At 38.5% G+C, this 13,535-nt stretch overlaps 1 protein-coding gene across 1 annotated transcript in view; it reads right to left on the bottom strand.

Moving 5' to 3' along the window:
* Vps53 (VPS53 subunit of GARP complex) overlaps nt 1-13,535 on the bottom strand; it is a 160,096-nt gene that overhangs the window by 33,243 nt on the left and 113,318 nt on the right. The window contains exons 16-17 of the mRNA XM_046446900.2: nt 8,836-8,918; nt 7,445-7,523 (exon numbers count right to left, since the gene is read on the bottom strand). Coding sequence (XP_046302856.1) covers nt 7,445-7,523; nt 8,836-8,918 — 162 coding nt within the window. The remainder of the gene's footprint in view (nt 1-7,444; nt 7,524-8,835; nt 8,919-13,535) is intronic.

Below are 13,535 nucleotides of genomic sequence, written 5' to 3'. Positions count from 1 at the left end.
ACAAGAAAAATACATATCCATGGGATATCAAGAAAAGCTGAAGACTGATACCTAACACGATCACTGTGAACACCTAGAGAGCTCAAAATCAAGGATGCATGAATTCTCATGTGAAGCTAGCAGCACTAGGCCCAAGCTGTCTTACCACTCTTCTACTTTAGGCAAGTTATGAAAGCTGATTTTGTGAAGGTTGCCACATTTGCCAGAAGGACTTGTTCTCTCTCTGTATGTGAGGCATGGGACAGACAGGAGTCTGAATGCACAGACATGAGATTGAATCCTGGATTTGCTAGCTAAGAAATCTTGGATAAATGACTTAACTTCTCTGTGTTTCAGTGCACTCTGTGAAAGGGAGAAGTAACACAGCTACCTTCTAAGTTTATCAATAGAATTAAATAACATAGGCACTTGGGTGTCTGCTTCCTGGTAAGTGCTCAACAAATAGCAACTTATCATCTCATAAAGCTCATCTAAGGAAATAATATGGGGAAAACAAGTTGTCTGAAAGGTAATTTTCATAACTTATCAGTGACTACTGTGACCTCAAAGTTAGTTTCAGAGGGACCACCAAACTACTACCGTATCTTGATTCCTCCACTTGATCTTGGCCAGTTTAAGGTTGCTCCTCCATATGGTTTCAGCCAAACTTGCCCACCCTGAAATTTTCTCTCCTTGTCTAGCAGCAGGGCTCCAGCCCTCACCTATAGGAGTTAATTAGCATTCCTAATTCTGACCTTTCTTCAATCAGCTCTAGGAAGCCACTTGCTGAAGATGCTACTTAAGTATACTGAGGAATATCACATCACCTTCACTTGATATGTGCCTAAAGATTTCAAGGAGTTTATGACAAAGCCATACCTACAGATGTTCATTTTACTGGCTCTATCCATCTCCATCTGCTCAGTAGTTACCTGTTTCACTTTGTCACTATTTTTGTCAAATGGGTGTCCATGGTCCTTAGTTCTTTCTTCTTCCTGTCTTCAGGAAGAAGTCATTCAGAGAGTGTTGCTATAAAGCAAATACTGTGCTATGCCATCGACATCCAAAAGGAATAAAACAAAATCCTCAAGTTATTCAAAGTTTAATAGCAAAGACAGAGATATGAAAATAATTGTATAACAGAGAGATAGTGTAAGGGTTGTGATATCTTCAGAGTGAAACAGGAATGACTTTGGTGTGACAAGAAATGGTGACATTGCAAGAGACCCAGAGTTACCAAAACAATATTGAAAAAGAACAAAGTTGGAGGACTTATCATTCCTGATTTCAAAGATTATTACAAGGCAATAATAATCAAAACAGTGCGGTACTGGCATAAGCACAAACATATCAATAAATGAACAGAACTGAGAGTCCAGAGAGAAACCCCTACAACTATGGTTAGGTAGTCAAGTCCATCCAATGGGGGAAGTATAATCTTTTGAGCAAATGGTACTGAGAAAGCTGGATATCCACATGTAAAACAAAAAAGTTGAACCCTTACCTCACACCATATACAAAAATTAATTCAAAACAGATTGAAAACCTAAATGTAAGAGCTAAGACTATAAAATTCTTAGAAGAAAACACCAGGTAAATATTTGTGATTTTGGATTAGGTAATGGTGTTTAAGTCCCCCACCTCCAAACACACACAAACACCAGGTGGTGCACACTGGCAACACAAGCTACTCAGGAAGCTAAGGCAGGATGATCACAAGTTTGAGACCAGTCAATTGAAACACTGTCTCAAAATTTAAAAAAATAAATAAATAAAAGGGGTGATGCTATAGGACAGTGGTAGAGCACTTGCCTAGCATGCACAAGGCCCTTGGTTGAATTCCCAACACCTCAAAAAAATTAATAAATAAAGTATTCAGCAACATTAAAGGACATTAACAACAGACAACACACAGAATAGGAGGAAATATTTACAAATCAGATATCTGCTAAAGGATCCAATAGCCAGACTATAAAAAGAAATTTTACAACTCAACAATAGAAATAAAACTCAGTTTAAAACAAAACAAACAAAAAAAACCCCTCAGTTTTACAATGATAAAAAAAGATTTAATTGAAAGAGGATATGCAAATTGCCAATAAGCACACGTAAAGATGTTTTAGTTACCAGGGAACCGCCAACTGAAAACAAAATGAGATATCTATCACACTCACAAAGAATGGCCAAAATTAAAAAAAAAAAAAAAAGGGGGGGGGAATAAATGTTGCCAAAGATGTGGAAAAATCAGAATCCCCATACTTTACTGGTGGATAGCCCAGTCACTTTGGAAAACAATCTGGCAGTTACTCAAAATGTTAAATATAAAGTTATCGCATGACTCAGCAGTTCCACACCTAGGCATATACTTAAGAAAACTGAAAACATGTTCATCCAAAGTTGATATCATTATTTGTAAACATTAAAAAAGTGAAAATAATTCCAATGTCCATCAATTGATGAACAAATAAAATGTGGCATATTCACATGGTAGAATATTATTTAGTCATAATAAGGAATGAAGAAGGGACTGCGGGTAGCACGGTGGTACAGTGTGTGCTTACCATGTGCAAGGCCCTGGGTTTAATCACCAGCATTTAAAAAAAAAAAAAAGAAATGCAGTACTGATGCATGATATGTCACATACCACACTATGCAAAGTGAAATAAGCCAAGCACAAAAAGCTGCATATTGTATGATCTTATTTACATAAAAATGTTCAGATAGGCAAATCTATAGAGACAAAGTCGATTAATGGTTGTCAGGGGAGTGGGGAGTGACTGCTATTGAGTATAAGGTTTCATCTTGGAGAGATGAAGATGTTCTGGAATTAGTGGTAGAGGCTGCTTGACTTTGTAAATGTACTAAAATTTTATACTTGAAAGGGAGTGAGTCTGTGTTATGTGAATTATATCTCAATTTAACAAGGGGAAAGATATTAAAACTGCATCATAAAGAGTATGCTTGTTGGATAGATAACAGTGGGAAGAGAATTTTAGGCAGAAAGAATGGAATGAGAAAAAAGATGGATGCCACAATAAAGCAATGCACCTTCAGTAAAGGGAGAATGACTCCAAGACTGGAGCACGGGGAACACAGAGAGGAGGGGAAAAAACAAAGCTAACTAGGTAGAGACGGAACAAATAATAAAAGCACTATATATAAGCCAGTGAAGGAGGAGACCATGGGATACCTTGGTCTCCTCTCAGGACAAAGACCTAACTGCATTGCCGGACTCATTCCATCTTGTCAAGAAAGCCTTCTTTCATCAACTCAGAATCATCTAGCGACTACTCAATTTTGAAGCCCCATTCTCATTTTCTCACCACTTATAAAACGCATCTATTTACATCATTGTGAGTTTGCTTCCCAGCGGAGTACACACGCCTAGAGGGCAGATTGCTTCCAACCTTGATCATGCTGGTCCAGGAACACAGTACTCTGTGGAATTACTAAGATGTTTCATGAGACTGGCAATTTTAATAAAACTGAGTTTCCTGACTTCACAAACCATTACTCATATGGCCACCCTAATGGAACGCCTGCCTAACCAAATTCATTCAAATCCTTGCCCTCTTTTATTCCAATGCCACTTGCTTGCAAAGGCTTTTCTTGCTCACCCACCTGGGTATAAACTCTCCCCTTTTTGAAATTCTGTACTTTTCTTACAGTACTGATTCCACCATGCCTTGTACTGCAGTTTTTTGGACATTACTCTCAACACAAGCATTACTCCTTGCGTACCAGAACCTATACACCTTGAAATAATGTCTATGCCTTTCCTGACTTCCTTGCAACTCCCAGCACTGTGCTAGGTACAGTCTAAGCTGAACTGTTCAACCTGAAAGAGGAATGATGAAATCAGAGACAGAAATAATCATGGTCACAAAAGTGTTTAAAAATCCTAGAGGAAACTACACGAAATGGGATGCAGGCACAAATAATGGAGTGTGTATTTTGAATCAATTTGTGACCACTTGGTGTGTTTATTTTCATCACATGGATTTCATTTTGCTACAATTCCAGAAGATCAGACAAAAGGTAATGACCTTGCAGCTGCTGTGTTCCCAAGTCTGAGGTTTTCTATAATATAAACAAAAGGTTCTGGAGGTATGGTCTCTGTTAATACTTGCCAGTGTGGGTCTGGGGGAGAAATGGATGGTGGGGTAGGAGGCAGCTGGAGGGAAATCCACCTAATGAACTGACAGTTCATATAAGCAACACCTGGAGTGTTAAACCCCCTCCAAGTGTTATTTTACAAAAAATACCCCAAACAACACCCCCCCCACACACACACTCTTCCTTTGGTAAATGTAAAAATTCTTCCACCAGCTGCATTCTAGGCTGAAATGTGTGGCAGTTCAGGAGTGATGGCAGCTGGAAAAGATCTCATTCAGGATGTAGTGACCACTCACCAGCAGCTATACTAGCAGCCAGGGGATAACTGGAGCCTACAAAATGAATCCTTATAGCCATATTCCTTTAAGGAAATGGATTAGCCTCAATCTGCCTGCTCAAAGTGCTCTGCTTGTAAACACTGAGGATACTGAAAATACTTATCAGCATCTGATTGGTGAAAGGATCAGCTTTTCAAATAGAAACTTTGTGACATCAACTTTTTCACAACTTCCCATTTCATCCTTTTTTTTTTTTTAACAGAGAGCTAGAATTTACCTTTATTTATTCATTTATTTATGATGCTGAGGATCAAACCCAGTGCCTCACACATGCCAGGGAAGCGCTCTACCACTGAGATATCGCCCAAGCCCCCACTCTTTAAAACTTTTCTAAAGACCATGTTTTGCTTTTAGTTCTATTATTGTTAAATTTTTTTAAAAAAAATTTTGTTTTAATTAGTTATACATGACAGTAGAATGCATTTATGCACTTTGATATATCATACATAGATAGGATATAATTTCTCATTTTTTTGAGTGCACATGTTGCAGAATCATATTGATCATGTAGTCACATATATACATCCAGTAATAATGTCTGTTTCATTCTACTATCTTTCCTATTCCCACATCCTCTCCTCTTCCCTCCCATCATTTCCCTCTATCTAATCTATGGTAATGCTATTCTTCCCTAGTGCCCCCCACCTTATTGTGATTTAGTATCTGCATATTAGAGAAAACATTTGGCCTTTGGTTTTGTGGGATTGGCTTATTTTGCTTAGCATGATACTCTCCAACTCCAACCATTTACTGGAAAATGCCATAATTTTACTCTTCTTTAAAGCTGAGTAATATTCCATTGAGTATATATACCACATTTTCTTTATCTATTCATCTATTGAGGGACACCTAGGTTGGTTCCATAGTCTAGCTATTGTGAATTGAGCGGTTATAAACAATGATGTGGCTGCATCACTAGAGTATGCTGATTTTAAGTCCTTTGGGTATAAACCAAAAAGGGGGATAGGTCAAACGGTGGGTCCATTCCCAATTTTCTGAGGAATCTCCACCCTAATTTCCATAGTGGTTGCACCAATCTGCAGTCCCACCAGCAATGTATGAGCGTATCTTTTTCACCACATCCTCGCCAACATTTATTGTTGCCTGTGTTCTTGATGATTACCATTCTAACAGTAGTCATATGAAATCTTACAGTAGTTTTGATTTGCATTTTTCTAATTGCTAGAGATGTTGAACATTTTTTCATGTATTTGTTGATCAATTGTATTTCTTCTGTGAAGTGTCCGGTTCCTTAGCCCATTTATTGATTAAGTTATTTGTTTTTTGGTGTTAAGTTTTTTGAGTTCTTTATAGATCCTAGAGATTAATGCTTTTTCGAGGTGCATGTGGTAAAGATTTTCTCCCAATCTGTAGGCTCTCTCCTCACTCTACTAATTGTTTCCTTTGCTGAGAAAAAGCTTTTTAATTTGAATCCATCCCATTTATTAATTCTTGTTTTACTTCTTGTGCTTAGGAGTCTTGTTAAGGAAGTCAGATCCTAGGCTGACATGGTGAAGGTTTGGGCCAATTTTTTCTTCTATTAGGTGCAGGGTCTCTGTTCTAGTGCCTAAGTCTTTGATCCACTTTGAGTAGATTTTTGTGCAGGGTGAGAGATAGAGGTTTAATTTCATTTTGCTACATTTGGATTTTCAGTTTTGCTAGAATCATTTGTTGAATAGGCCATCTTTTCTCCAGTGAACGTTTTTGGCTGTTAAATATTGATAATTACTGCAAAGCCAGATTCAGGCCAAATGTCTGCTTCCAGAACCTTGTGACATGGCCACTACTTCTGACAAGACAGAAGGAACTAACACTTATTGAGCACTTGCCATATAACAGGCACCAGGCCTGGCACCCTCTTCTTATTTCATCCTTACAACAACTCTAGGAGGCAGACAGCCACATTTCACATACAGAGCAGTTAGCGGGTCCAGACAGGGTAAGTCTTTCACTCAGGAGCCTCAAAGGAAAAACTGGAAGAGTTAGATTTGTCTGACTCCAAAGTCAGGGTTCCTTCTATTGCTCTCTGCCACAACTACAGGATAATATGAGCCAGGGAAGTTCTTCCTTCAGAATTTGCAAAAATGCTACAAGAGCCCGTGATTCTAGAATAGGCATTGGTAAACTTTTACCAAGTGGCTTAATAGTAAATATTTCAGCTTTGTGGGTTTTATGGTCTCCATTGCAATTACTCAATTCTATAGTAGTAGTACAACAGCAGCCATATATAGTTTATAAGTGAATGGTATGGCTATATTCCAATAAAACTTCATTTACTAAAACAGGTAGCAGGCCAGATTTGGCCTACAGGCTACAGTTTGCCAACCTCTGCTCTACAAGGTTATAGTTGAATAATTATTTGGGCTTAAAATCAATAAAGAATGACCTACTTTTAATTTACTCAAGAAGCATGAGAGTTTTCTACACTAGACAATATGGGAGACAAAGGATGGTATAAGACATGATCCATACACTTAAGGAATGTACAGCCTTTTGACAGAGAAAAGCCAAAAATAAGAACATGAGATAACATGTGGTAAGTGCCAAAGGAGGACCAAGGGCTGACTGATGGATCAGTAGGATACTAGGAAATGAAGAGTCCACAATTGGATTGAATAATCTTGCACCTGGGCTCAGAAAGAGTCAGAAAAACCTCTTAGTGGGCAAGAATGAAGAATAAGTCAGAAGTTACTGCTTTAAACACTTAAAAAATACCCATTCTGGTGAGACCACATTAAGGTTTTCAGCACAAGTCAGATGCTAATCAAAGACAATACTGATTTTTGTCTCACCAAGCACTTTAGCTCCCTGTCTCATCCTCAAAGGACAAGCAATGGCCTAAGGTACAAGATGAAGTGAGCACTTTTGGGAACCTGAGAGGTCTTTCCATTTTCCTCTCTGCTGATACTTTAAGCACTGAAGTGTCTGAAAGGAGCTGAAGGCAAAGGCCAGCAGAAACCACCTTGGTCACTCTTGGAAGTCTAGTAATAAGCCAGTTCTTAAAACCTTACCTTGCTCATGGCAGTCAAGGCAGGATCGCAGGCTGCATCTAGATCCTGAACCAGCAACTGAATACTGCTGGAGATGACACTGCAAATCAAATCACTGTGGTCAATATTTTTAAAAACCACTGTTTGAATGACTGACACAGGCCCTTCCAAATATTTTAGTCACCTGTGTAAAATTTATTTTCATTTCCCCAAACTAAAGTTTTAATGAATGACCATGAAGGAGCAGTTAGCTGTTCTTGGCTTGGACTCTTGGAGTCCACCCTCAACTCCGTCTTCAACAGATACAGACACACACACACACACACACACACACACACACAGGCAAACTCTCAGACTGCTCTTATTTGGGTGGGTCCCCACCCAGTCAAGACCTAAACTTCTATAGGTAGGCCCCTGAACTGTCATCTCCAAAACCTTCTTTGAGTTCTTTTCCAAGAGTAACTGTTTTATAGAGCTTGTAAGGTCAGGGAAAAAAGGAGAATTTTGATTTTTTTCCTCAATAAATGGTTAAGTGAAAGCTAAAGTTTGGTCCACCCTCGTTCTAGTTAAAGGCAGTGGAACAGGAACTGATAATAACAAAAATATTGCAAAGTCATAACAAGGAGAGAAATATCCTAAGAAGGTTTTGCTATTTGAACTTCTTGGATAGAGTCCACCCTTGGCCCCCTCAAACACACACACACACACACACACACACACACACACTCTCTCTCTCTCTCTCCCTCCCTCCCTCCCTCCCTCCCTCCCTCCCTCTCCCCCAGCACTCCCACTCCCGATGGCTAAAAGCTGGCAGTTTATGCTTTGTAATATACAACACAGTCTGGGGTTGTAGCTCAGTAGTATAGCACTTGCCCAGCATGTGTGAAGCCCTGCACTGCAAAATAAGAAAGCAAAAAAGATGGTCAGGCATAGAGGCTCATGCCCATGCCCACAGTGGTACATGCTTTTGTCCCAGAGTGCTGGGGAGGCTGAGGAAGAAGATGATTTGAGCCTGGCTTGGGCAACATAGCAAAACTTTGTCTCAAAACCAGAAAATAAATAAACAGATTAAAAACTCCCTAAAACACAGGAGGATGCAGGTGGAGACAGAGGGAAAAGAGGGAAAGCCTAGAACTAGAACTTCCTATAGGGATAGCCAAGGGAGGATTTCTTCTCTTGGGTTATTCTAGATAGTGCAATGATAAAGAACAGTTAGCTAAAAGAACAACTGCCTCTTAATTTTAATGCTTCTTCTTGATGGCTAATGGAGAACAGAATGGAAATAATCCCTATCCAGCAGAAGGCCCTGGAAACCTTTTAGGTTTTGAAGTGACTATAGCCAACATCCTGACACATGCTGCCCCATGAAGGAGAAAGGACAAGCCCCAAGCAAACTTGTGTGAGGTACATACGTGCTGAATGTGTCCATTTCTCCCGTGAGATTGATTCGTTCAGTCAGACTTACATCAACTTTTTCTTTGAGTTTTTCTTCTAACTGTTAGAAAAAGAGAAACAGAAATATGTTTAATGATTATCAAAGGAGTACCATAATAATAATAACGTTTACTAAGTTTGATGGATCAGGTACAATTCTAGACACTTTCAATGATCCTTATTTAATTCTCTCAATCCTGTAAGGAAGATTCTATTATTATCCTCATCTTCCAGGTGAGAAATTAAGATTAGCTTATCCCAGACAGTAAGCAGTAGGGCCAGAAAATAAACTTCTTCAGAATCAGTGTTGTACTTTTTCTTATCACACACCAAACATTTATAGTTAATCTTGAAAAGACCCTGATTTTTAAGATATTCCCTGCCTCATGAACTTCAGACTTGCCCACCAACACTGGAAACCTTTGCTGATGAGTGGTAGTAAAATGAGTTAATCAGTTATATTATTTATTGAGCATTACTATGAGTCAACCAGCTTGCTGAGATGTTGGAGACACAGTGATAAACCAAAGAAACACGTTAGCATATGGCCTAAGACAGAAACACATGCTCCTGCAGCCTCAAAGAAAAAAATGATTGACCAGGAACTGTAAATATCCCTGGGAATTGATTCATCTAGCAATCCTAGTCCTACCACAGTCTAAGAATGAATATTTTGTGTTCAATTAAAAAGAAATTTTTTTTAGTTGTAGATGGGACAAAATACCTTAATTTATTTATTTTTATGTGGTGCTAAGGATTGAACCTGGTGCCTCACAGATACTAGGCAAGTGCTCTACCACTGAGCCACAACCCCAGCCCTTGTTTTAAATTTTAAAATGCTCTTATAATCCAGGCACAATGGCACATGCCTATAATCTCATTGGCTCAGGAGGATAAGGCAGGAGGATCACAGGTTCAAGGACAGCCTCAGCAAGTTAAGGAGGCCCTGAAAGAACTGGGGATGTAGCTCAGTGGTAAAACACCCTGGGTTCAATTCCCAGTACCTAAATAAATAAATATTAGATAAATTTAAAAAAATCCTCCTGGAGATGTGTAAATTAGTGTAATTTTTTTTTGGGGGGGGGTGGGTACCAGGGCTTGAACCTAAGGGTAATTAACCACTGAGCTACATCCCAAGCCCTTTTTTTTATTATTTTTAATTTTGAGACAGGGTCTCACTTAAGTTGCTTAGGCAAAGCTTTGCTTAATTGCTGAGGCTGGCTTTGAACTTGTGATCCTCCTGCCTTAGCTTCCCTAGCCACTGGGATTACAGGTGTGCACTACTGTACCCAGCTAGTATAATCTTTTTGAAAGGCTATTTATTTAAAAAGCTAAACTTTAAATACATGAAGTCCCTAATATGGTAATTTCCCATCTAGAAATGTAGTTTAATGGAATAATGAAAATAATGTACAGAGATATGCAAGTACTCCTTGCAGAATTTATTAACTCAACCAACAGTTATCAAAAGCCTATTTTGTGCCAGACTAACAGAGTAAGGGAGTTATTCAGTGAACAAAACAGGTAAGATCCTGTTCTTGTGAAGCTCACATTCTACAGTTGGCAAATGTGGAAACCATTTACATTTACATATACAAAGGGCTGATGAAACAAATGGGGGCACAGGCTTATCATGCTTAAAATCTTCAATATCCCTTCCTATTACACTGAAAATAAAATTCAACCTTCCAACCATGATTTGCATCGCATCTAGCTCTCTCGCCCCGACTTGCCTGTTAGCCTCCAGAGCACTGGCCTTTGAGGTCTGTAGGACACACTGGGGATTCTTCTTTTTAATATTTTTTTAGTTATACATTGACACAATATCTTTATTTTGTTTATTTATTTTTATGTGGTGCTGAGGATCGAACCCAGGGTCTCTCACGTGCTCTCACGTGCGATGCAAGCGCTCTACCACTGAGCCACAACCCCAGCCCCATACACGGGGGATTCTCCTTCAGGACCTTTGTACTCCACATTTCTACTTCTCTCAGAAGTGCTTCCTGTTCGCGCCTCCCAACCAGCTCCATTGCTTTGCTACACTCTCACTTCCCAACTCTTCAAAGTTCTCCCTTGGCAGTTTCCTCCTGTAAATATCACTTCTTGGGAGAAGTCCTCCATGACTACCCTCCTTTTCAGGCAACTCTCTTCCTCCAGCACTGCAATGTTTGTTTTCTTCCTAACACCAATGGAAGTTAAATCTTGGCTTATTTATTTATTGGACATCCCATCTCCAATTAGTTCTGTTCCCTGGAAGAAAGAAACTTGTCTACCCTGTTCACCATCCTTAATAAACACCAGATGTAGTGCCTAGGACATAATAAGTGCTTAATAAATATCTCTAGATAAAGAATGAAAGAATGAATGAAACACTGTATGCCATTGTTTAAAAAAAAAAAAAAGCTGAGGTAATACTGATATGGAAACATGTCCATGATTTAAACACAAAGCAATGTTGCCTTGTGGTAGAATAGCAATGTAGAGTGTGGCCTCATTTCTATTTAAAAAGATACAACAAAAATGTTTAAAAGGATATACACTACTTAAATAGATAACAGTGGTTGCTTTGAGGGGGTGAGATTATGGGGAAATTTCATCCTTATGTATATGATTTTATAATATTTGAAACTTTTTGTTGCTTTAAAGATCTGTTTAATAGGGAATATTTCAAACATTTACAAAAATCACAGAACAGGATAATGCACCAAAGCACCTATCAGCCAGCATCACCAAATTGTCATCACATGGCCAGTCTTGTTTTGTTTATATGCTTACCTACTCTCCCATTTCTTGAATTATTCTGAAGCAAATCTTAAGTATTCTGTCACTGCATCTGCAAATATTTCAATATGTATCTCTAAGAAAGATAAGACTCAGCAAAAAAAAAAAATTCCTTTAATATCAAACACCGAATATCACCCCGTGTGGTGGTGCGCACCTGTAATCCCAGTGACTTGGGAGGCTGAGGCAGGGACAGGAGGATCGCAAGTTTGAGGCTAACTTTGGCAACTTAGTGAGACCCTGTCTCAAAATGAAAAATAAAAAGTACTGGGGATGTGGCTCAGTGGTAAAACACTCCTGCCACTGGTTTAATACCCAGTACCACCCAAACAAAACAAGACAAAAAATACACCACATATCTAGTTATGTTCATATTTCTTTCATTGTTTTAAAAATGTTAAAATAACTTGTTTGAATCAGTATCTAATCAAGGTCATAGGGGGCAAGTGATTTATATGCCTCTTTTAAAAATGAAATATAGTCAAAATATAAAAAATACATACATCTTTGTGTTTAACTAGATACATTCTGATAATCATATACCCCTCTGTAATCACCTCTAGTAACAACACACAGGACACTTCCATTCCCCCAGAAAGTTACCTTATGATGCTTTGTTCACTTCCCCCCCTCCATAATCTTATTTCCATCAGCACAGATGAGTTTTGCTTATATCTGAATAAATCTTAATAAGAATCATATAGCATGCGCTCTCTGACGTTAGCTTCTTTTGTCTGACATATGTATTGAAGTCATCCACTGTGGTTGGGTGTACTAGCAGCTTGTCCATTTTATGGTCGAGTAATAGCCCATTATATGTTCATCTGTTCTCTTTATCTATTGAAAGACACTTGGAGTGCTTCTAATTTTGAGCTACTGTAACCACCCCTGTATGCATCTTTCTGTGGTTATGTTTTCATTTACACTGGGTAAATACCTGGGAATGGCAACACTGAGTCATAATGCTTTATAAGACACTGTCAAACTGTTTTCTAAAATGGCTATATCTCCCTGTGGCCAATGTTTTCTTCCCCAGCACATTAAGTCATGTGTATGGGATAGTGGAGCACTTGATGATTAGGGATTTTGTCAGTGTGTATTTTGGAGAGTGAAAGGTTCGCAACTGACTAGTATCCAAAAGAACTTGTTTGAGGAATGGCAGGCAAGGTGTGATAATGCATGACTGTAAGTTTTCAATCTGGGACCTTAGGGAAAAAATCAAATGGCTATACATATTCTTTTATATTCTGATTATGCGAATTCCAGCTGTTCCATTTGTTGCCCATATTTGACATTGTCTTTTTGACTTTTAGCCATTCTAATAGCTATTTTGCCCTTTCCTACTAATTAATGATGCTGAACACTTTTTCTTTGCTTATTTTACATTTATATATCTTCTTTTGTGAAATGTTTTGCCCATTTACATGGGTTGTTTGCCTTTTTATTGGTGATATTAGGTGCTCTTTGTGTATCCTATATTTTTCCAAGTCTGTAGCTCGTCTATTTTCTTAATGGAGTCCTTTGATAAGCAGAAAATTTTAATTTTGATGAAGGCCAATGTATAAAAAAAATTCCCTTTTCTGGTTAGTATCCTGACCAAGCAATCTTTGTCTACCCAAGGTTGTGAAGATCTTTTCCTGTTTTTCTTGTAGAAGCTTTGTGATTCTGAGCTTTACATTTAAGTCTATGATATGTATATGTGTGTGTGTGTGTGTGTGTGTGTGTGTGTTTGTTTGTTTCTTGGAATTGAACTCAGGGGTAATCTCAACTGAGATACAATCCCTAGCCCTTTTTATTTTAATTTTGTTTTACTTTTAATTTTTTCTTTCTATTTTTATTTTGAGACAGGAGCTCACTCAGTTGTCCAGGCTAGCTTCCAACTTGTGATCCTCCTCCC

This window comes from Marmota monax, unplaced genomic scaffold (genome assembly GCF_021218885.2).
Source record: "Marmota monax isolate L192 unplaced genomic scaffold, Marmota_monax_Labrador192_F-V1.1 WCK01_AAM20220418_F8-fsc00138, whole genome shotgun sequence".
NCBI lineage: Eukaryota > Metazoa > Chordata > Mammalia > Rodentia > Sciuridae > Marmota > Marmota monax.
The sequence above is the reverse complement of the archived record's forward strand: the minus strand, read 5'-3'. Positions and strand labels throughout refer to the sequence as shown.